General features: G+C 47.7%; 1 protein-coding gene across 1 annotated transcript in view; it reads left to right on the top strand.

Annotated features, from left to right (window-relative positions):
• mrc2 (mannose receptor, C-type 2) overlaps positions 1–22,443 on the top strand; it is a 286,794-nt gene that overhangs the window by 70,841 nt on the left and 193,510 nt on the right. The window contains exons 4-6 of the mRNA XM_078222936.1: positions 14,273–14,437; positions 17,623–17,736; positions 19,923–20,063. Coding sequence (XP_078079062.1) covers positions 14,273–14,437; positions 17,623–17,736; positions 19,923–20,063 — 420 coding nt within the window. The remainder of the gene's footprint in view (positions 1–14,272; positions 14,438–17,622; positions 17,737–19,922; positions 20,064–22,443) is intronic.

Genomic DNA, 22,443 nt, shown 5'->3' with positions numbered 1-22,443 from the left:
TGGATATAAAAGTAGTAGAGTGATAGGACACAGAGTGCAGTTAACGGATAATTACGCTGCTGGAGGAAGGTTTGTAGTGGAGTTCCCAAGGGATCAGTGTTGGAACCCTTGCTCTTCCTGATATAAGAACATAAGAACATAAGAAATAGGAGCAGGAGTAGGCCATCTAGCCCCTCGAGCCTGCCCCGCCATTCAATAAGATCATGGCTGATCTGACGTGGATCAGTACCACTTACCCGCCTGATCCCCATAACCCTTAATTCCCTTACCGATCAGGAATCCATCCATCCGCGCTTTAAACATATTCAACGAGGTAGCCTCCACCACCTCAGTGGGCAGAGAATTCCAGAGATTCACCACCCTCTGGGAGAAGAAGTTCCTCCTCAACTCTGTCTTAAACCGACCCCCCTTTATTTTGAGGCTGTGTCCTCTAGTTTTAACTTCCTTACTAAGTGGAAAGAATCTCTCCGCCTCCACCCTATCCAGCCCCCGCATTATCTTATAAGTCTCCATAAGATCCCCCCTCATCCTTCTAAACTCCAACGAGTACAAACCCAATCTCCTCAGCCTCTCCTCATAATCCAAACCCCTCATCTCCGGTATCAACCTGGTGAACCTTCTCTGCACTCCCTCCAATGCCAATATATCCTTCCTCATATAAGGGGACCAATACTGCACACAGTATTCCAGCTGCGGCCTCACCAATGCCCTGTACAGGTGCATCAAGACATCCCTGCTTTTATATTCTATCCCCCTCGCAATATAGGCCAACATCCCATTTGCCTTCTTGATCACCTGTTGTACCTGCAGACTGGGCTTTTGCGTCTCATGCACAAGGACCCCCAGGTCCCTTTGCACGGTAGCATGTTTTAATTTGTTTCCATTGAGATAGTAATCCCATTTGTTATTATTTCCTCCAAAGTGTATAACCTCGCATTTCTCAACGTTATACTCCATTTGCCATATCCTCGCCCACTCACTCAGCCTGTCCAAATCTCTCTGCAGATCTTCTCCATCCTCCACACGATTCACTTTTCCACTTATCTTTGTGTCGTCTGCAAACTTCGTTACCCTACACTCCGTCCCCTCCTCCAGATCATCTATATAAATGGTAAACAGTTGCGGCCCGAGTACCGATCCCTGCGGCACGCCACTAGTTACCTTCCTCCAAACGGAAAAACACCCATTTATTCCGACTCTTTGCTTCCTGTCGGATAGCCAGTCCCCAATCCACTTTAACACACTCCCCCCAACTCCGTGTGCCCTAATCTTCTTCAGCAGCCTTTTATGGGGCACCTTATCAAACGCCTTTTGGAAATCCAAAAACACCGCATCCACTGGTTCTCCTCCATCAACCGCCCTCGTCACATCTTCATAAAAATCCAACATGTTCGTCAAGCACGACTTTCCCCTCATGAATCCATGCTGCGTCTGATTGATCGAACCATTTCTATCCAGATGCCCTGCTATCTCCTCTTTAATAATGGATTCCAGCATTTTCCCTACTACAGACGTTAAGCTGACCGGCCTATAGTTACCCGCCTTTTGTCTCCTTCCTTTTTTAAACAGCGGCGTAACATTAGCCGTTTTCCAATCAACCGGCACTACCCCAGAATGCAACGAGTTTTGATAAATAATCACTAACGCATCCACTATTACCTCTGACATTTCTTTCAATACCCTGGGATGCATTCCATCCGGACCCGGGGACTTGTCCACCTTCAGTCCCATTAGCCTACCCAGCACTGCCTCTCTGGTAACATTAATCGTATTAAGTATTTCTCCTGCTGCCAACCCTCTATCGTTAATATTTGGCAAACTATTTGTGTCCTCCACCGTGAAGACCGACACAAAAAACTTATTTAAAGACTCAGCCATATCCTCATTTCCCACTATTAACTCCCCCCTCTCGTCCTCCAAGGGTCCAACATTCACTCTAGCCACTCTATTCCTTTTTATATATTTATAAAAACTTTTACTATCATTTTTTATATTAATTGCTAGCCTATTAATGACTTCGAACTTGGTGTACAGGACACAGTTTCAAAGTTTGTGGATGATACAAAATTTGGAAGTATTGTAAACGATGAGGAAAAACTACAGACCAGTGAGTCTCACATTAGTGATAGGGAAACTGTTGGAGAAAATTCTGAAGGAGAGCACTATCTCATTTGGAGAGGCAAAGCTTGATCAGGGATAGTCAGCATGGCTTTGTCAGAGGAAGGTCATGCCTAACAAATTTGACTGAATTTTTTTGAGGAGGTGACCAGGGGTGTAGATGAGGGTAGTGCAGTCGATGTGGTTTATATGGATTTCAGCAAAGCTTTTGACAAAGTCCCACATGTCAAGAAGGTAAATTCACATGGGGTACAGGATAATTTGATAAAATGGATTCAAAATTGGCTCAGTTGTCAGAGACAGAGGGTGATTACAGAAGGCTTTAGTGACTGGAAGCCAGTGTCCAGTGGCGTACCACAGGGATCGAATTTGGGTCCTCTGTTATTCGTCATTGGTATAAATGACATTGATGACTATGTGAGGGGTAGGATTAGTAAGTTTGCGGATAACAAAGATTGGCCGGGTGATTAACGGTGAGGCTGTGTGGAGTTTGCACATTTTCCCTGTGTCTGCGTGGGTTTCCTCCGGGTGCTCTGGTTTCCTCCCACAGTCCAAAGATGTGCGGGTTAGGTTGATTGGCCATTCTAAATTGCCCCTTAGTGTCCCGGGATGCATAGGTTAGAGGGGTTAGTGGGTAAATATGTAGGGATATGTGGATAGGGCCTGGGTGGGATTGTGGTTGGTGCAGACTCGATGGGCCGAATGGCCTCTTTCTGCACTGTAGGATTCTATGATTCTATGATTCTATGAGTGTCTTGGGCTACAAGAAGATATGGACGTAATGGTCAAATGGGCAGATGAGTGGCAGATGGAATTTAACCCTGAAAAATGAAAGTTGATACACTTTGGAAGGAGTAATTTGACAAGGAAGTATTCAATGAACGGCATGACACTAGGAAGTTCTGTGGAACAAAGGGGCTTTGGCATGTTTGTCCACAGATCTTAGTAGGGGCACAGATTACAAAATCAGGGAAGCATGTTGGAATTGTATAGAATTGTATAGCTGTGAGACAACAGTTAGAGCACTGTGTGTAGTTCTGGTCGCCACATTATCGGAAGGACGTGATTGTACTGGAGGGGGTGCAGAGGAGATTCACTAGGATGCTGCCTGGGATGGAACATTTAAGTTATGAAGAATGGTTAGATAGGCTTGGGTGGTTTTCTTTGGAGCAGAAAAAACTGAAGGGCGACCTGATCGAGGTGTCCAAGATTATGAGGGGCATGGACAGAGTGGATAAGGAGCAGCTGTTCCCCTTAGTTGAAGATTCAGTCATAAGTTCAAGGTGAGGGGCAGGAGGTTTGGGGCGATGTGAGGAAAAATAATTTTACCCAGTGGATGGTGACGTATGCACTGAGTTGCCTCACATCTTTTAAAAAGTATCTGGATCAGCACTTGGCACATTGTAAGATTCAGAGCTACGGGCCAAGTGCTGGTAAATAGGATTAGGTGGGAGATCAGATGTTTCTCGTGTTTTGGTGCAGACTTGATGGGCTGAAGGGCGTCTTTTGCACTGTATGATTCTATGACAGTGTGAAATTTCAAAAGAGATATAGACAAGGGGCGGCACGGTGGCACAGTGATTAGCACGGCTGCCTCACAGCGCCAGGAACCTGGGTTCGATTCCTGGCTTGGATCACTGTCTGTGTGGAGTTTGCACATTCTGATCTTGTTTGTGTGGGTTTCCTCCGGGTGCTCCGGTTTATTCCCACAGTCCAAAGTTGTACAAGCTAGATGGATTGGTCATGACAAATTGCCCCTTAGTGTCAGGGGGATTAGCAGGGTAAATATGTGGTCTTGTGGGATTAGGTCCTGGATGGGATTGTTGTTGGTGCAAGCTCCTTGGGCCAAATGGCCTCTTTCTGCACTGTAGGGATTGTATGATTCTAAGTTGGTGGAATGGACAGACAGGTGGCAGATGAAGGTCAATGTGGAGAAATCCAAAGTCATTAATTTTAGAAGGAAGAAAATGGACAGACAAGATAAAATAAAGAGTACATTCCAAAAGAGGAGCAGGAGCAAAGGGACCTGATGTACCTGTGCATAAATCATCGAAGGTGGCCGGGCAGGTTGAGAGAACCATTCACAAAGTATGCAGCTTCCTGGGTTTTATTCATAGAGGCATAAAGTACAAGAACAAGGAGGTTATGCTGAACTTATACAAAACACTAGTTAGACCTCAGCTGGAGGGTGGTACCCAGTTCTGGGCACCACACTATAGGAAGGATATGAAGGCACTGGAGAGAGACAGAGAGAGAGTGCAGAAAAAATTCATGACAATGGTTCCAAGGATAAGAAACTTCAATTATCAGGATAGCTTGGACAAGCTACGACTGTTTTCCTTTGGGAAAGGAAGACTGAGAGGAGGCTCGATAGAGGTATTCAAAATCATGAGGTGTCTGGACAGAATAGATAGGGAGCAACTGTTCCCACGAATGAAAGGATGGAAAAGGAGAGAGCACAGATTTAAAGTAATTGGCAAAAGAAGCAAAAGTGACATGAGAGAAAGATATTTCACGTAGCGAGTGGTTAGTGCCTGGAACCCCACTCCCTGAGGATGTGGTGGAGGCAGGTTCAGTTGAAGCATTCAATAGGGAATTAGACTGTTATCCAGGGAGAATATGCAGGGTGATGGGGAGAAGGCTGGAGAATGGCACTCAGTGAATTGCTCAGAGAGTCGGTGCAGACACGATGGGCCGAATGGTCTCCTTCTGTCCCATAAGGATTCTGTCAGATACAGTGATCTTTCTCATAGATACTCGTTGTCTGTCTTGGTTCTATCGCATGCCAGCTCCCTCACCCACCCACCGCCTGCCATACTTGCCTCATGCTCTGGCGTACCCTCACGTCCTTCCTCCCTTGTGCTTTGACTGCCCTCTCGCTCTCCACTGCATTCTGGCCTGCCCTCATTCCTGCTCACGTTCCTTCCTCTGCCTTCACACTCTGGCCCACCATTGTGTGTGCGTGTTCTCTCTCTCCTTCTGTCTGTCTCACCGGCCCACCCTGGCCTTTGTGCCCCTTCCTATCACCTTGCCGTTGGCATTCAGCCCCGACCCTTCCCTCACACTGCCCGCATCCACCTCCCCAATCTGGTCCCTCTGCTGCACTCACAGCTGTTGCCCCGTCTCTCACATTTACGTGTCCCTTTCACACTGACTCCCCATCTTGCTCACCCACCCCATCCCTTCTCTCACCTCACCCACCTCATTTCACTCGCTGGCCCCGCACCCTGCTCTGCACTCCAGCGCAACCCTCGTGCACTCTGACCCTGCCCGTCCCCCCACAATCTGACTCTGCCTAATCCTCTCGTTCTCTGCGCCCTCCCTTTCTTTCTGCCCACCCCCTCTGTCTTTCCCTGCCCTGCTCACTCCCTACCCACCCCCTCTCTATCCCTGCCAAACATTTTCCTCTCTCTGCCCGCCCCCTTCCTCTCTCTGCCCGCCCCCTTCCTCTCTCTGCCCGCCCCCTTTCTCTCTCTGCTCGTCCCCTTCCTCTCTCTGCCCGTCCCCTTCCTCTCTCTGCCCGTCCCCTTCCTCTCTCTGCCCGCCCCCTTCCTCTCTCTGCCCGCCCCCTTCCTCTCTCTGCCCGCCCCCTTCCTCTCTCTGCCCGCCCCCTTCCTCTCTCTGCCCGCCCCCTTTCTCTCTGCCCGCCCCCTTCCTCTCTCTGCCCGCCCCCTTCCTCTCTCTGCCCGCCCCCTTCCTCTCTCTGCCCACCCCCTTCCTCTCTCTGCCCACCCCTTCCTCTCTCTGCCCACCCCCTTCCTCTCTCTGCCCACCCCCTTCCTCTCTGCCCGCCCCCTTCCTCTCTCTGCCCGCCCCCTTCCTCTCTCTGCCCGCCCCCTTCCTCTCTCTGCCCGCCCCTTCCTCTCTCTGCCCGCCCCTTTCTCTCTCTGCCCGCCCCCTTTCTCTCTCTGCCCACCCCCTTCCTCCTTCTGCCTTTCCCCTTCCTCTCTCTGCCCGCCCCCTTTCTCTCTCTGCCCCGCCCCCTTTCTCTCTCTGCCCCGCCCCCTTCCTCTCTCTGCCCGCCCCCTTCCTCTCTCTGCCTGCCCCTTTCTCTCTCTACCCCTCCATCCTTTCAGTCTGTCCAGCCTTTCTCTTAGGGCGGCACGGTAGCACAGTGGTTAGCACTGCTGCTTCACAGCTCCCAGGGTCCCGGGTTCGATTCCCGGCTCGGGTCACTGTCTGTGTGGAGTTTGCACATTCTCCTCGTGTCTGCGTGGGTTTACTCCGGGTGGCTCCGGTTTCCTCCCACAGTCCAAAGATGTGCGGGTTAGGTTGATTGGCCAGGTTTAAAATTGCCCCTTAGAGTCCTGGGATGCGTAGGTTAGAGGGATTAGCGGGTAAATATGTGGGGGTAGGGCCTGGGTGGGATTGTGGTCGGTGCAGACTCGATGGGCCGAATGGCCTCCTTCTGCACTGTAGGGTTTCTATGATTTCTATGATTCTATGATTCTTACTCTGGTCTGCTGCTTCTCATTCTCTGTTCCCCCCTCTCTCATGCTGGCTCCACCTCCTCTCACACCCTTGCACCCCCCCTCCTGCCCCCACCCCCAGCTCTCTTTCTCCTCTGAATCCTTTTCTCTGGATTTGCTTTCCCTGGATTTCTTTGCTGGATTTGTTTCCCACATGCTCGTGTGTCTCTATCCTCCCCTCCCTCTCTATGCTGTTGCGTCTCTCCCTTTCTTATTCCATTGCCGAACAGGAGAGTATTTTCTTCAGGATTTTTTGTTGAAGCATCTTTTGTGCAGCTATTGCTCCATGAACTCTGACCTTGATAGTATTAACCAGGCTGAGCTGTGCGGGTTTATCCTTCTGCTGAAATGTACAATGATTGATTATTTGCTTCTGATGTAATTTGTAAGAGGGACATCTTACAACACAGTCCATTTATTTTACAGTTCTCAGGCCAGGGAATATCAGAATGTGATGAATGTATTTGAGGTCTGTCATACCTGGGACACGTGCCAACTAGTGGCTTGATGGTGTGACGCCCAACTTTGTGAGAATCATGATTCGCCCAACTCAGGAAGGGAGATGTATGCACCCCTGCCCCTCGCTAGGTTGAGAGAGATGCAGTGTCTCTGGATGGTGACTGGGGGCATTCAGCCAGCTCTGCTGCTGGGATGTCACACGAGGACAGCGCTAGACTTGGCTCCGAGGCCCTCTTCTCCAGACCAGCCTGCCAACGTTGGCAGTTCCGCCTCGCCCATGAAGAATGGGTAATTGTGTGAGGTGGCAGCTGGCACCACTGGGTGAGCACCGGGGGTGAGTCACTGTCTGCGGGAGAGATCGAGGCATGATTGGAAAAGGAGATAAAAGGGCTTTGTGTTCCCCCTCCTCCTTCACCCATGACAGAGTTAGCAAGGCCCCTGTGCAGCATTTAAGGATAAAAATATTGTTTTTGGCACTGATGGGAATGTGGTTAGCAGATTATACTCAAGCCGTCATACTCCAGTGTTCAATGTGAAAAAGAATGGGTTTGGGATTCAGACCTCCCAGCATGACAGGTTACAATGGAACAGGAATCATTCAGATAGCCCCTCAAATCTGTCGTGCCATTCATCCAAATCGTAGAATCCCGACAGTGCAGAAGGAGGCCATTCGTCGCATCGCGTCTGCACAATCCCAACCAGGCCCTATTCCCCATAACCCCATGCATCTACCCTAGCTAATCCCCCCGACGCTAAGGGGCATTTTAGCCATGGCCAATCAACCTAACCCACACATCTTTGGACTGTGGGAGGAAACCGGAGCACCGGAGGAAACCACGCAGACACGAGGAGAATGTGCAGACTCCACACAGACAGTGACCCAAGCCAGGAATTGAACCCGGGTCCCTGGTGCTGTGAGGCAGCAGTGTTAACCACTGTGCCACGCTGACTGTGTCTAATTTAATCAACTTAGTTCCATATCGCCGAACAGCATTTTCTAGCAAAAAATCCCTATCAGTTTCAGTTATGACATTTTCAGTTGATCCTCCCAGACTCGACACAGGAGGGAGTCACAGATTCCCATTCCCTTTGTGTGAGCCAGTACCTCCTGGCATCACCTCTGCACAGCCTGGCATGAATTGTAAGGTTCTGCCCCTGTTCTGGATTCCAATACCAGAAGAAATCATTTCTTTCTATTTGCCTTATCAAATCCTTAAATCATCTTACAAACTACGGTAGCACAGTGGTTAGCACAGCTACCTCACAGCTCCAGGCCTGGGTTTGCTTCTGGCCTTGGGTGTCTGTGTGGAGTTTGCACTTTCTCCCCGTGTCTGCGTGCTTCCTCCGGGTGTCCTGGTTCTCTCCCACACTCCAAAGATGTGCAGGTTACGTGGATTGGCCATGCTGAATTGCCCCTTAGTGTCCAAGATGTGTACATTAGGTGGATGGTGGTGATAAACGCACAGGGTTACGGGGATAGGATGGAGTGGGTGTGGCCTGGGTAAGATGGGGAAACACAGTAAGAAGTCTCACAACACCAGGTTAAAGTCCAACAGGTTTATTTGGTAGCAAAAGCTACTAGCTTTTGGAGCGCGGCCCCTTCGTCAGGTGAGTGGGAGTTCTGTTCACAAACAGGGCATATAAAGACACAAACTCAATTTACAAAATAATGGTTGGAATGCAAGTCTTCACAGGTAATCAAGTCTTAAAGGTACAGACAATGTGAGTGGAGAGAGGGTTAAGCACAGGTTAAAGAGATGTGTATTGTCTCCAGACAGGACAGTTAGTGAGATTTTGTATTGTCTGGAGACAATACACATCTCTTTGACCTGTGCTTAACCCTCTCTCCACTCACATTGTCTGTACCTTTAAGACTTGATTACCTGTGAAGACTTGCATTCCAACCATTATTTTGTAAATTGAGTTTGTGTCTTTATATGCCCTGTTTGTGAACAGAACTCCCACTCACCTGACGAAGGAGCAGCGCTCCGAAAGCTAGTAGCTTTTGCTACCAAATAAACCTGTTGGACTTTAACCTGGTGTTGTGAGACTTCTTACTGTGTTTACGCCAGTCCAATGCCGGCATCTCCACATCATAAGATGGGGAAGTCAGTGGCATAGTGTTATGGTCCCTGGACGAGTTATCCAGAGATCCAGGATAATGCTCTGGGGGCCTGGTTTCGAACCACACCATGGCAGATGGTGAAATTTGAATTCAATAAAAAAGTCTGGAATTAAAAATCTAATGATGGCCATGAACCCATTGTTGATTGTTGTAAAAACTCATCCGGTCCACTTATGTCCTTTAGGGAAGGAAATCTGCCACAGCAATGTAGCTGATTCTCAAATGCCCTCGGGATGGGTAATAAATGCTGGCCCAGCCAGCAACACCCACATCTCATGAACAAATTTTTAAAAAAGCTCTTTCAGAGTGTTGGCACAGACTTGATGGGCTAAATGGATTCCTCTGCACTGTAGGGATTCTATGCATTGGGTTACACCTTAATCTTCTATACTTAAGGGAACGCCAATCTCATCTTTGCAACTTGTCTTCATAATTTAACCCTTTCAAGCCCCAGTATCATTCTACTCAATCTGCTCTGCACCCTCTCCAAGTCCAGTAATAACTTTCCTGAGGCATGGTGCCCAGGACTGAATGCAGTTCTCCAGAAGAGATCTAAACTGAGATTTGTATAACTGGAACATAACTTCCACACCTGTGTTCTATAAGCCTGCTCCAGAAAAAGGCCAGTATTTCATTTTTGTTTGTGTATCAGTCCACCAGTTTTTGGCAATTTCTTGCTTGGACCCAAAAATCAAGCAGCTCGTTCCAAGCTTCCTTCTATTTGGAAAATCCTCAGATCTATTGGATCCAAAGCCAGTGACCTCATACTTCCCCATTGTGGACTCCAGGCTGGAATTTAACCATCCCGCCCACCACAAGAATCGCAACGGGTGAGGGGCAGATCATGGAAAAGTCCATTGATGTCGGGTGGGATTTTATGGTTTTGGGGCGAACAAGGCTGTACAATCCTGCCCCGAATGTTAGTTTTGTTCCCACTCACTTAATCTATTAATGTCCCTGTGCAACTTTGTCTGTCCATTAACACCACTCAGTGTGTTGCCAGCAAACCCCTCTGTTCCTTCATCCAAATCATTTATAAATAACATGAGAAGCTGAGGCCCCGGTATCAATGCCTAGGAAATACACTGAGTCACACCCTGCTAATTGGACCACACATTTTCTATTCCACCCAATCTGAGATCCTCCAATTCCAGGCACTCTCAATTTTGTCAACAGTCTTTTATGTGGAACCTTTTCAAATGCCTTCTGGAATGGTACATAAATATTAACCACGTCCACAGGTAGGAGGGGAGGGCGGAGGAGATGAGGGTGAGCTCTGAAGGAGATGGAAGGAGAGGGTTTGGGGAAAAGGGGATAATGGGGAGAAGAAATGAGAGTGGAAGGAGGGAGAGAGGAATGTTATGGGGAAGAAAGAGGAGGAAAGTGGAGCAAGAAGGAAAGAAGGAATGAAAACATTTATATTGCACCATTAGACATTCCAAAACACTTTACACCCAATGAACTACTTTTTGAGTATAGAACATAGAAAAGCTACAGCACAAACAGGCCCTTTGGCCCACAAGTTGCGCCGAGCATGTCCCTACCTACTAGGCTTACCTATAACCCTCTATCTTACTAACTTCCATGAACTTATCCAAAAGTCTCTTAAAAGACCCTATCGAATCCGCCTCCACCACCACTACCGGCAGTCAATTCCACGCACCCACCACCCTCTGAGTGAAAAACTTACCCCTAACATCTCCTCTGTACCTACTCCTCAGCACCCTAAACCTGTGACCTCTTGTGGCAACCATTTCAGCCCTGGGTAAAAGCCTCTGAGAATCCACTCTATCAATACCCCTCAACATCTTATACACCTCTATCAGGTCACCTCTCATCCTTCGCCTCTCCAAGGAGAAAAGACCTCGCTCTCTCAACCTATCCTCATAAGGCATACCACCTAATCCAGGCAACATCCTTGTAAATCTCCTCTGCACCCTTTCTATGGCTTTCACATCCTTTCTGTAATGAGGCGACCAGAACTGGGCACAGTACTCCAGGTGGGGTCTGACCAGGGTCCTATACAGCTGCAGCATTATCTCCCGATTTCTAAACTCTATTGATGAAGGCCAGTATTCCATACGCCTTCTTAACCACAGCCTCTACCTGAGACGCTGCTTTGAGCGTCCTATGAACCCGGGCCCCAAGATCCTTCTGATCTTCCACACTGCCAAGCGTCTTACCCTTAATATTATATTCTTTCATCCTATTCGACCTGCCAAAATGAACCACCACACACTTATCTGGGTTGAAGTCCATCTGCCACTTCTCCGCCCAGTCTTGCATCTTATCTATGTCTCGTTGCAACTGCTGACATCCCTCTACACTATCCACAACACCACCAACCTTTGTGTCATCAGCAAACTTGCCAACCCATCTTTCCACTTCCTCATCCAGGTCATTTATAAAAATCACAAAGCGCAAGGGTCCCAGAACAGATCCCTGGGGCACTCCACTGGTGACCGACCTCCATGCTGAAAAAGACCCATCTATAACCACTCTTTGCCTTCTCTGGGCAAGCCAGTTCTGAATCCACAAAGCAATGTCCCCTTGTATCCCATGTCCCTTCACTTTCTCAATAAGTGCATGGGGCACCTTATCAAACGCCTTGCTGAAATCCATATAAACTACATCTACATCTACATCATAGGTGTAGGGATAACATATTGGCATGGACAGTTGACTGGCTGGCTAACAGGAAGCAGGAGTATAAATGGGTCATTCTCTGGTTGGCAGGATGCAATGAGTGGTGTGGCATAGGGATCAGTGCTGGGACCTCACTTTTTGCAATTTATATAAATGACTTGGATGAAGGGATCGAAGGTATGGTTGCTAAATTTGCGGTTGACTCCAAGGTAGGGAGGAAAGTAAATTGTGAAGAGTACACAAGGAGGCTGCAAAAAGACATAGATGGGTTAAGTGACTGGGCAGAGATATGGTAAATGGAATATAATGTGGTCAAATGTGGAATTTTCCATTTTGGCAGGAAGAATAAAAAAAGAAGTGTATGTGAGTGGAGAGAGAGTTCAGAGTTCTGAAGTGCTCAGGTCCTCGTGAATTAATCACAGAAGCCAAGTATTCAGGTGCAGCAAGTCATTAGGAAAGCTAATTACCCGCGGTACCTGTTAGAGAGGCTGGACTTGTATCTACTCGAGTTTAGAAGAGTAAGCTGCAGCTTGATTGAAACATACACAATCCTGAGGGGTATTGACAGGGTGGATGTGGAGAGGATGCCTGCTCTTGTAGGAAAATCGAGAACTAGGAGTCACTGTTTAAAAATAAGAGGTTGCCCTTTTGAAACAGAGATGAGGAGATTGTGTTTCCAACAGAGGGTCATGAATCTTTGGAACTCTCTTCCTCAAAAGGCAGTGGGAGCAGTGTCTGAATATTTTGAAGGCAGAAGTGGATAGATTCTTGTTAAGCAAGGGGATGAAAAGTTATTGGGGGAGGTGGGAGCTTGCAATCAGATTGGCCAGCATCTTGCTGAATGGCACAGCAGGCTCAGGGGGGCCGAGTGGCCTACTCCAGCTCCTAAGTTGTATATTTATATGTTTGTGAGAGAGTGTTATCTGTTGAGCTATAGCTGGCATGTAGGAGAGGGATGGGGGAGGAGGGTGTAAGGAGAGGGGGAGGAAGCAGGTGAGTAGTGGATGGAAGGAGAGCAAAGAGTTGGAGAAAAGAGCAGCAAGGGATGAGGGGAAAGGAGGAGATAATGGGTCAAGGAAGGAGAGAGGTTGGAGGGAATGGAAGGAAAGAGAGGATGTGTCGGTAAGGATGGGAGGAGGGGAGTGAGAAAGGAAGGAATGAGCTGAAGAGGGAGTGTGGCCAGTGGTTGAGAGCTAACAGTCTTAAATGTGCAGACTGCAATGAAGGTTCACAATCTGATCTGTGTGGTTACGATGTGTCTGATCTATAAGATGCACTGCGGAACTGTCCCACACTTCTTCAATAGCACCTCCCAAAGCCGTGACCTCTACAACCCTGAGAGACAAGGACAGAATGTACAGGGGACCGCCACCACCTCCAAGTCCCCCTTCAAACTATCATGACTTGGAACTTATTGGTGTTGTTACAGTTGTCGCTGGGTCAAAATCCTGGAACTCCCGGCCGGATCTTCGCGTTCCGACACCTGCCGGATTTACCGGTGCCACTGAAATTTTGGCTGGCGTCCACCACAATGGGGCTGGAAAATGCCAGCCTAACTGCACCGTGTGTGTACCTACACCACATGGACTGCTCAGCACCACTGCTCACTGTATCGAGGAATGTACGGTAAATTCTGGCTGCGCCAGTGATGGGCACTCCCTGAGAATTTTAAAGTTAATCTGTGCATCTGTCGTGTGGGGCATTTGGAGATTTTGATAGCTCTGCTTCCTCTCATTTCGTCGTTCTCACTGGCAAAGTATGTGTTGATGTGGAGATGCCAGCGTTGGACTGGGGTAAACACAGTAAGAAATTTAACAACACCAGGTTAAAGTCCAACAGGTTTATTTGGTAGCAAAAGCCACACAAGCTTTCGGAGCTCTAAGCCCCTTCTTCAGGTGAGTGGGAATTCTGTTCACAAACAGGGCATATAAAGACACAGACTCAATTTACATGAATAATGGTTGGAATGCGAATACTTACAACTAATCAAGTCTTTAAGAAACAAAACAATGTGAGTGGAGAGAGCATCAAGACAGGCTAAAAAGATGTGTATTGTCTCCAGACAAATGTCTTGTCTGGAGACAATACACATCTTTTTAGCCTGTCTTGATGCTCTCTCCACTCACATTGTTTTGTTTCTTAAAGACTTGATTAGTTGTAAGTATTCGCATTCCAACCATTATTCATGTAAATTGAGTCTGTGTCTTTATATGCCCTGTTTGTGAACAGAATTCCCACTCACCTGAAGAAGGGGCTTAGAGCTCCGAAAGCTTGTGTGGCTTTTGCTACCAAATAAACCTGTTGGACTTTAACCTGGTGTTGTTAAACTTCTTACAAAGTATGTGTTGTCAGTGCGGTTTGTTTCTGATCTCTAACGGAAATCTGTGGCACACTATTAGCTGAATCAGACTCTTGCTTCTGTGGACTTTTAACCATAAAGCTTCTCTCTCCTTAGGTGATGACTGTGAAACGTTCTGGGACAAGGATCCATTGACCCATAGCTGCTACCAGTTCAACTTCCAGTCCACTCTCTCCTGGAGTGAGGCCCGCATTAGCTGTCAGCAGCAGAGCTCTGACCTCCTGAGCATTACTGAACTTCACGAGCAAACCTACATTAACGGTACGGCAGGAACACGGCTCAGTCACAGCTCAGTCAGTAGTGTGTTCACATGAGTCACAAAATCCTGGCTTCAAGCCCTGCTCCAGAACCTTTGGCCTGTAATCTACATTGACACTCCCGTTCAGTACTGAGGGAGTGCTGCATTGTCAGAGGGTCAATACTGAGGGAATGTTGCACTGTCAGAGGGTCAGCACTGAGGGAATGTTGCACTGTCAGAGGGTCAGCACTGAGGGAATGCTGCACTGCTGGAAGATCAGCACTGAGGGAGTGCCGCATTGTCAGACGGTCAGCACTGAGGGAGTGCCGCACTGTCAGAGGGTCAGCACTGAGGGAGTGCCGCACTGTCAGAGGGTCAGCACTGAGGGAGTGCTGCATTGTCAGAGGATCAGTACTGGGACAAGTGGGCTCTGATGGGGGAGTAACCGTCCTCCATTGGGGGGGCTGGGGTTCCCTTTATATGAGGTGGGTCAGGGGAGAGAGGAGAGCCCCAATGGCAGTGGGGAGGGGGTACGGAGAAGGGATTGTGCCCCCCCAACTGATATTCGGTGATCGGGGGGTTGCCCCAAAGTTTATGGGATGTGCTCCTCCATGTCTGTGACGGGGGTTGGGGGAAGTTAATTTAAATGTAAATCATGGCGCCCCATTCTCTGTGGAGCCAGGTTTGCCCCTCCCCCCAGAGTGACAGCGTAAACCACACCCCAGACTTTCAGTGCACCAAGTAGCAGGAAACCTGGTCTGAAAATTCAGCTGGAGAGAAATAGGCCGGTCAGTCAGACCCAGACGCTGTGCCATTTGCTTCAGAAAATTCCGCCCCGGATGTCAGGATTGTAGTCAATAAATGCTGGAAGCTCCCCCCTCTCCCTAATTCATGCCCACTCAGCCTGGAGGTTGTCTGAGTGGCACAAACGCATCCATTTATTCAGAGGAGATAGAATGAGTTAACCAAAGAGTACAGGGGGTGTGGATTGGGGTAAGGAGGGAGCAGCAGAGCCTTGGGCAGGTTCACCATCGACTGCTTGATGCCATCATCAATCCATTGAAAGTCTTTAATAAGAAATGGACACTTCTGTGTCAGGAGGAACATTCTACACAGAAAGGAATATCGCCAACTCCATGGCTGAACAGCTGACCCTACACCGTACAGAACACAACCAATCTCCTTAACTCTAGTAAGGCCAGCACCTGCTTCCCACGCGTGGTATAAGGTTGGGAAGAGCAGGCTGCTGGTGACGTTCACACTCTCTCCGTATATTAACGTTTCATTGAGAGTTCTTGCTCTGAAATGTTTGTGTATCTTTCTAGTGTTTTCTTTTCCACAGCAGGCCTCCACTGGTCATGTGACTTGCCTCAGGCTGGGTTCTGGAGAAGGGGCTAGGCCAGAGCCTGGGGATAACTCCTGCCAGTATTTTGCCTCAACCCAAGTTGGAAGGTTACCACATAGTGAGTCACTTCCTCTGGCAATTGGCCAAGGGCCAAGTCTAACAGGAGATGTAGAGATGTACCAGAGTTCAGGCTCCCTGCGTCTGCAATCTGATCCCTTGCCGCCTGCTTCAGTTTGTGCATTTTAGTTTGAAACAACTATGGCTGAGAGTGCAGGGTGGGGTGAAGTGGGCTGTGTTGACCATTTTAACACAGCACAGGAGTGTTATTGATCCAAGAACACCAGCTCCAGACTCCCTATAAGTGCTGAGTTACTACTGTCCTAATTTTTGAGTGGGCTTCATGGAAATTTCCGAGATACCTTCCTTTTAAAGCAAATTCCAGTTTCCTGCATGTGGGGTGGGATTTTACGGTCCCGCCCACCACCAAAATCATCCAATCTTGCTAAAAGTCAATGGACTTTAGGGTGGGCTGCCTAATCTCCAGCGACGGGAGGGTCCCACCATGACAGGCCTGGAAAGTCCCACAGAAAGATCCCAGAGCATGATGTGGAGACATGCATTCATTCCCAGGTTTTCAGCTGGGCAGCACAACAGAACTCAAACCCTGCCCCCTCCCATCCCCTCAGTCAGTTACCAACAGGAGGAGAAGCTAAGTCCTCATTCTCCTGGGCTTGGCCTAGTTATTGGCCTGTTCCAATTGTGGTTCAAAACTGGCCACTTGTTTCTAAGCACCATTCGAAAGGCCCCAGGGCTAGACGATGCTCAGAGATATAGTATTACTGGGGTTATTTTACTGGACTAATGATCCCACCACGACAGTTTGAGAATTTATATGTTATTTTAAAATTCCTGAATGCTGACATCAGTATCGGTGACCATGAAGCTGTTGAATGATCAAACGCAACCCAAATGGTTCACTAATATTATTTAGGTAAGGAAACCAGCTCGGTATACTTGGCTGGCCCTTAATGTGTCGCCAGACCTGAATCACTCTGCTCGACATTACGCCTCAATATGAGGTGGCCTAGAAAGCCACTTGCCTTGAGCCACTACAAAGATAGTGGGAATATTTTGATTTGATTGGATTTGATTTATTATTGTCACGTGTATTAACATACAGTGAAAAGTATTGTTTCTTGCGTGCTATACAGACAAAACATACCGTTCATAGAGAAGGAAACGAGAAAGTGCAGAATGTAGTGTTACAGTTATAGCTAGGGTGTAGAGAAAGATCAACTTAATGCAAGGTAAGTCCATTCAAAAGTCTGACAGGGAAGAAGCTGTTCTTGAGTTGGTTGGTACGTGACCTCAGACTTTTGTATCTTTTTCCCAAAGGAAGAAGGTGGAAGAGAGAAGGGTGCGTGGGGTCCTTAATTATGCTGGCTGCTTTGCCGAGGCAGCGGGAAGTGTAGACAGAGTCAATGGATGGGAGGCTGGTTTGTGTGATGGATTGGGCTACATTCACGACCTTTTGTGGTTCATTTTTTTGTCATTTGTAATTATTACATATTTTGTAATATTGTGACTACCAAGCCTGCAGTGGTGGAAAAAGGCGGCTCACCACTAGCTTCCCGAGCACAACCAGGGATGGGTCATAAATACCAACGTTGCCAGTGATGCACATTTCCTGAGAATGAATTTTCACAAGTTGGCTACTGTCTGAGGTAGTGGAAGGTGCCTGGGGCAAAGAGAACCACTTCCACCTGAAGCGCTGACGCCCGCAAACACTAGAGGTTTATTTTGGCAGTGTCACAAAGCAGCAGTTTTACTCAGTTTCACATTGTGGGTTGTCTCCTTTCCAAGGTCTCCTGACCGGTTATAGTGCTACTCTGTGGATTGGCCTAAATGATCTGGACATTGATGGTGGCTGGCAGTGGTCTGATGGATCACCATTGAAGTACCTCAACTGGGAGAGTGGTAATCAATTCTCTAAATATTAAGTAACTCTTGATCTCTCTCCTGCATGTTCACAACCTAAAGAAATATTGCCAATGGCACACACTGTCTGTTCTTGCACTCTGTTACAAATCTCCTCATTTTGTATTGATGTTTTTCACTTGTTTTTCTAAAATGTGCTATTTTTCATATAATTTTGCCATTGAACTGTGTTTGCCACCTATCTGCCCAATCCATTCACCTGGCTGCTGTCCTCCTGTAGTCTCCACCCTAATTATCAGCAAACTTCAATCTCATTCTTTTGTACCAATGTCTAAATTCTTTACATGAATGGGAAAACACAAAGGACCAGATAAGGAATCCCGTGGACCACCACATCCTGCCATTCCAGATAGATCATTTCTACTTTCTGTTCAGGAAGCTTGCGATATACACCTTTGTTTAGAAGCTGCTTCTATATCCTCCTCAGATGCTTCCACAACTCCACTTTCACCCACTCCTGTGACAAAATGTTAACAAAGAGATGTGTCACCTCCTTCATTCTTAGATCTCAAAAAGGCCTTGCCCCTTTTGTTAACTATCCTTTGAAATCTTGTGTCCTTTACAAAGGGTCCAGATGTTTATGTCCACGAGTACTCTTGCTCAAGTGATCATCGACAGGTGAGCCGCACACAGCAAATAGAACATTCCAGATTGTTAGAGGGAACAGTGGCACAGTGGTTAGCACTGCTGCCTCACAGCGCTAGGGACCCAGGTTCAATTCCCAGTCTGGGTCACTGTCTGTGTGGAATCTGCACGTTCTCCCTATATCTGCGTGGGTTTCCTCCAGGTGCTCCAGTTTCCTCTCTCAGCCCAAGGACGTGCTGGTTAGGAGCACCGGCCATGCTAAATTCTCCCCTAGTGTACCCAAACAGGAGCCAAAGTGTGGCGACTCGGGGATTTTCACACTAACTTCATTGCAGTGTTAATTTAAGCCTACTTGTGACACTAATAAATAAACTTTAAACATGTTTTTTGCCATTAACGCAGCATCTGTTTTCAGACACTCCTTACCACTTGGCCTCAGGAATGTTGTACCAAAAAAGTCAAATTTGTGTTTAAAAACTCTCCCCAAAGTAATTCTCCCACTCTTATTAGCTTGTTGTCTCTCTTGCTTTTTTGCTTTCTCGTTCTTTCACTCCAACCGCTCTCTGTCTATTATGCTCTCTCTCTCTCTCATAACTGTGGTCACACAAATTGATGAATGGGGTCTGATACCTAATGCCACCTATCATTTATTTTGGTTGAAGTCCTGACCTGAAGTTGATCGCTTGATGCGAGGCTCACTTTACGACAGGGATCACTGGGTAGCAGTGTCAATTACCCCTGATTTTAATCTAGCTGGGTGCTGCTAAGAATTCTGTGCCCCTCCTGCTCTCTTAGAGTCATAGAGGTTTACAGCATGGAAACAGGCCCTTCGGCCCAACTTGTCCATGCTGCCTTTTTTTTAAACCCCTAAACTAATCCCAATTGCCCGCATTTGGCCCATATCCCTCTATACCCATTTTACCCATGTGACTGTCTAAATGCTTTTTAAAAGACAAAATTGTACCCGCCTCCACTACTACCTCTGGCAGCTTGTTCCAGACACTCACCACCCTCTGAGTGAAAAAATTGCCCCTCTGGACACTTTTGTATCTCTCCCCTTAAACCTATGTCCTCTCTTGGCTGAGGAACTCCTCGCCAGAGACCCAGGTTCAATTCCAACCTTGGGCGACCGTGGAATTTGAACATTCTCCCCGTGTCTGTGTGCGTTTCCTCCGGGTGCTCTGGTTTCCTCCCACAATCCGAAAGACGTGCTGGTTAGGTGCATTGGCCATGCTAAATTGCTCCTTACTGTCCAAATTTGCATAGGTTAGGGGGATTAGCGGGGTAAATACGTGGGGTTAGAGGGTTGGGTGGGCCTGGATAAGATGCTCTATTAGAGAGTCAGCTGCAGACCTGATGGGCCGAATGGCCTCCTTCTGCACTGTAGGGATTCTATGATTAAGCCACAGACTTGTTGGGTGTAGGTCATTTTATTTCTGGGGTTTACTGGTCAGTGCAAAGAGTGTTTTGGAGAACGAGACTTCCCCACATCGCCATAAACGCAAATCAACAGGTCTTGACCTTGTCTAGGCCCAGGCTTAACAATGCTTCCTGACATCTTTCTTTCTTCTCTCCTATAGACCAGCCAGCAAACTCACTGGAGGAAAATTGCGGAGTTATCCGGACAGAATCTTCTGGGAGATGGCAGAACAAAGATTGTGGCATCGCCCGGCCATATGTCTGTAAGAAGAAACCAAAGTCCAAGGATCCTATGACCACAGGTAGGAAAATAGGTAGGGCGGCACGGTAGCACAGTGGTTAGCACTGCTGCTCCACAGCTCCAGGGACCTGGGTTCGATTCCCGGCTTGGGTCACTGTCTGTGTGGAGTTTGCACATTCTCCTCGTGTCTGCGTGGGTTTCCTCTGGGTGCTCCGGTTTCCTCCCACAGTCCAAAGATGTGCGGGTTAGGTTGATTGGCCATGCTAAATTTGCCCCTTAGTGTCCTGAGATGCGTAGGTTAGAGGGATTAGTGGGTAAAATATGTAGGGATATGGGGTAGGGCCTGGGTGGGATTGTGGTCGGTGCAGACTCGATGGGCCGAATGGCCTCTTTCTGTACTGTAGGGTTTCTATGATTTCTAAGAATAATCAGGCACACGTGCTCCATAAATTAACCCTGGTGGTCCAGTGATGGAAGTTTCAGCAGATCTCTGTGGGGCATAACTATAGGGTTCGTGGTGGGAGATATAGGAAGGATATCAGAGGTAGGTTCTTTACGCAGAGAGTGGTTGGGGTGTGGAATGGACTGCCTGCAGTGATAGTGGAGTCAGACACTTTAGGAACATTTACGCGGTTATTGGATAGGCACATGGAGCACACCAGGATGATAGGGAGTGGGATAGCTTGATCTTGGTTTCAGATAAAGCTCGGCACAACATCGTGGGCCGAAGGGCCTGTTCTGTGCTGTACTGTTCTATGTTCTATCTGGGTATGAGAAGAGAGAGGCAGCCAATATAAAATGGGATTCAAAGTTTTCTATTGGCACATCAATAAGGTAGTAAGAGATGATGTTAGGGACAAGATAGTATTATGTATGAGGTCTGATATAAAGACAAATACAAGACCATGAGGTTAGTAGAAGTAAACTACTGGAACAGTTTATTAATACATCTGCCCTCTAACATAGTCAGCACAAGACTGCCCGGGCAAGCTCCACCCAGGGTGCAACTCGAGTCCTGAGTCACCTGAACCATTCTCTTAAAGGGGCATGCCCCAACATACATAACAAAAAGGGGATCTGATCTATACATGGAGGCAGTGGGAGCTTGAGGCACTAAATGAATTCTCTTAACCTGTCTGTACCAAGGAAGAATAGTCAGTAAAAGAAGAGGTAGTTGAGGCATTTGATGGGATATCTGAAAGAAACGGTCATGGAAAGGCTGGTTGTACTTAAAGTTGATAAGTCACCAGGACTGGATGAGAAGCCTCCATGGATACTGATGGGAGTGAAGGAGGAAATTGTGGAGATGCAGGCCATAATTTTCCAATCCTCCTTAAATACAGGATTCATAAAAAGGATATAATCATAAATGCAGCGACTATAGGCCCGTCAGGTTAATTTCGATGGCAGGAAAGCTTCTAGAAATGGTGACCTGGGAACAGTTACTTCGGCAAATGCAAACTAAGCAAGGAAAAGCCGCAGAGATTTGTTAAAGATAAATCGTGTTTGGCCAACTTGCTTGAGGTTTTGGATGAAGAGGCCGGCTGGTGAGGGAATGCAGTTGGCATGGTGGATATGGACATCCAAGAGGTGTTTGATCGAGCTACATAGCAACTTTGTCAGCAAGGCTGGAGCCAGTGGCAACATGAACATGGAGTTGGCTGAGTGATGGAAGAACCAGTGGTGAAGAGTTCTTGTCCCAACAGGGGGTAGTTACAGAATGTTCTTGTCCTGACGGGGGTAGAATGGGATCCCCAATGGTCAGAATTAGGACTTCTGCTTCTCTTGATACACATTGATGATCTGGACTCGGGTTTACACGGTACAATTTCATAATTTGCAGATAACAAAAACGTGGAAATATTGTAAAGTGTGAGGAGGATAGTGAGGTTTCAAGAGGACTTAGGCTGCTGGAATGGGTGGAGACATTGGCAGACATTTAATGCACAGAAATGTGAAAGGCTACATTCAGGTAGGAAAAACAAGGACAGAAAATACAAAATAAAGAGTATAATTCGAAAGGGAGTCCAGGAACAGAGAGATCTGGTGATAAATAGGCACAAATCACCATTAAAGGTGGCAGGACAGGTAGAGAAAGTAGTTCATAGAATCATAGAAACCCTACAGTGCAGAAGGAGGCCATTCGGCCCATCGAGTCTGCACCGACCACAATCCCACCCAGGCCCTACCCCACATATTTACCCACTAATCCCTCTAACCTACGCATCTCAGGACTCTAAGGGGCAATTTTTAACCTGGCCAATCAACCTAACCCGCACATCTTTGGACTGTGGGAGGAAACCGGAGCACCCGGAGGAAACCCACGCAGACACGAGGAGAATGTGCAAACTCCACACAGACAGTGACCCGAGCCGGGAATCGAACCCAGGACCCTGGAGCTGTGAAGCAGCAGTGCTAACCACTGTGCTATCGTGCCGCCC

The sequence above is a fragment of the Mustelus asterias genome, chromosome 11 (assembly GCF_964213995.1).
Source record: "Mustelus asterias chromosome 11, sMusAst1.hap1.1, whole genome shotgun sequence".
NCBI classification, from domain to species: Eukaryota; Metazoa; Chordata; class Chondrichthyes; order Carcharhiniformes; family Triakidae; genus Mustelus; species Mustelus asterias.
The sequence above is the reverse complement of the archived record's forward strand: the minus strand, read 5'-3'. Positions and strand labels throughout refer to the sequence as shown.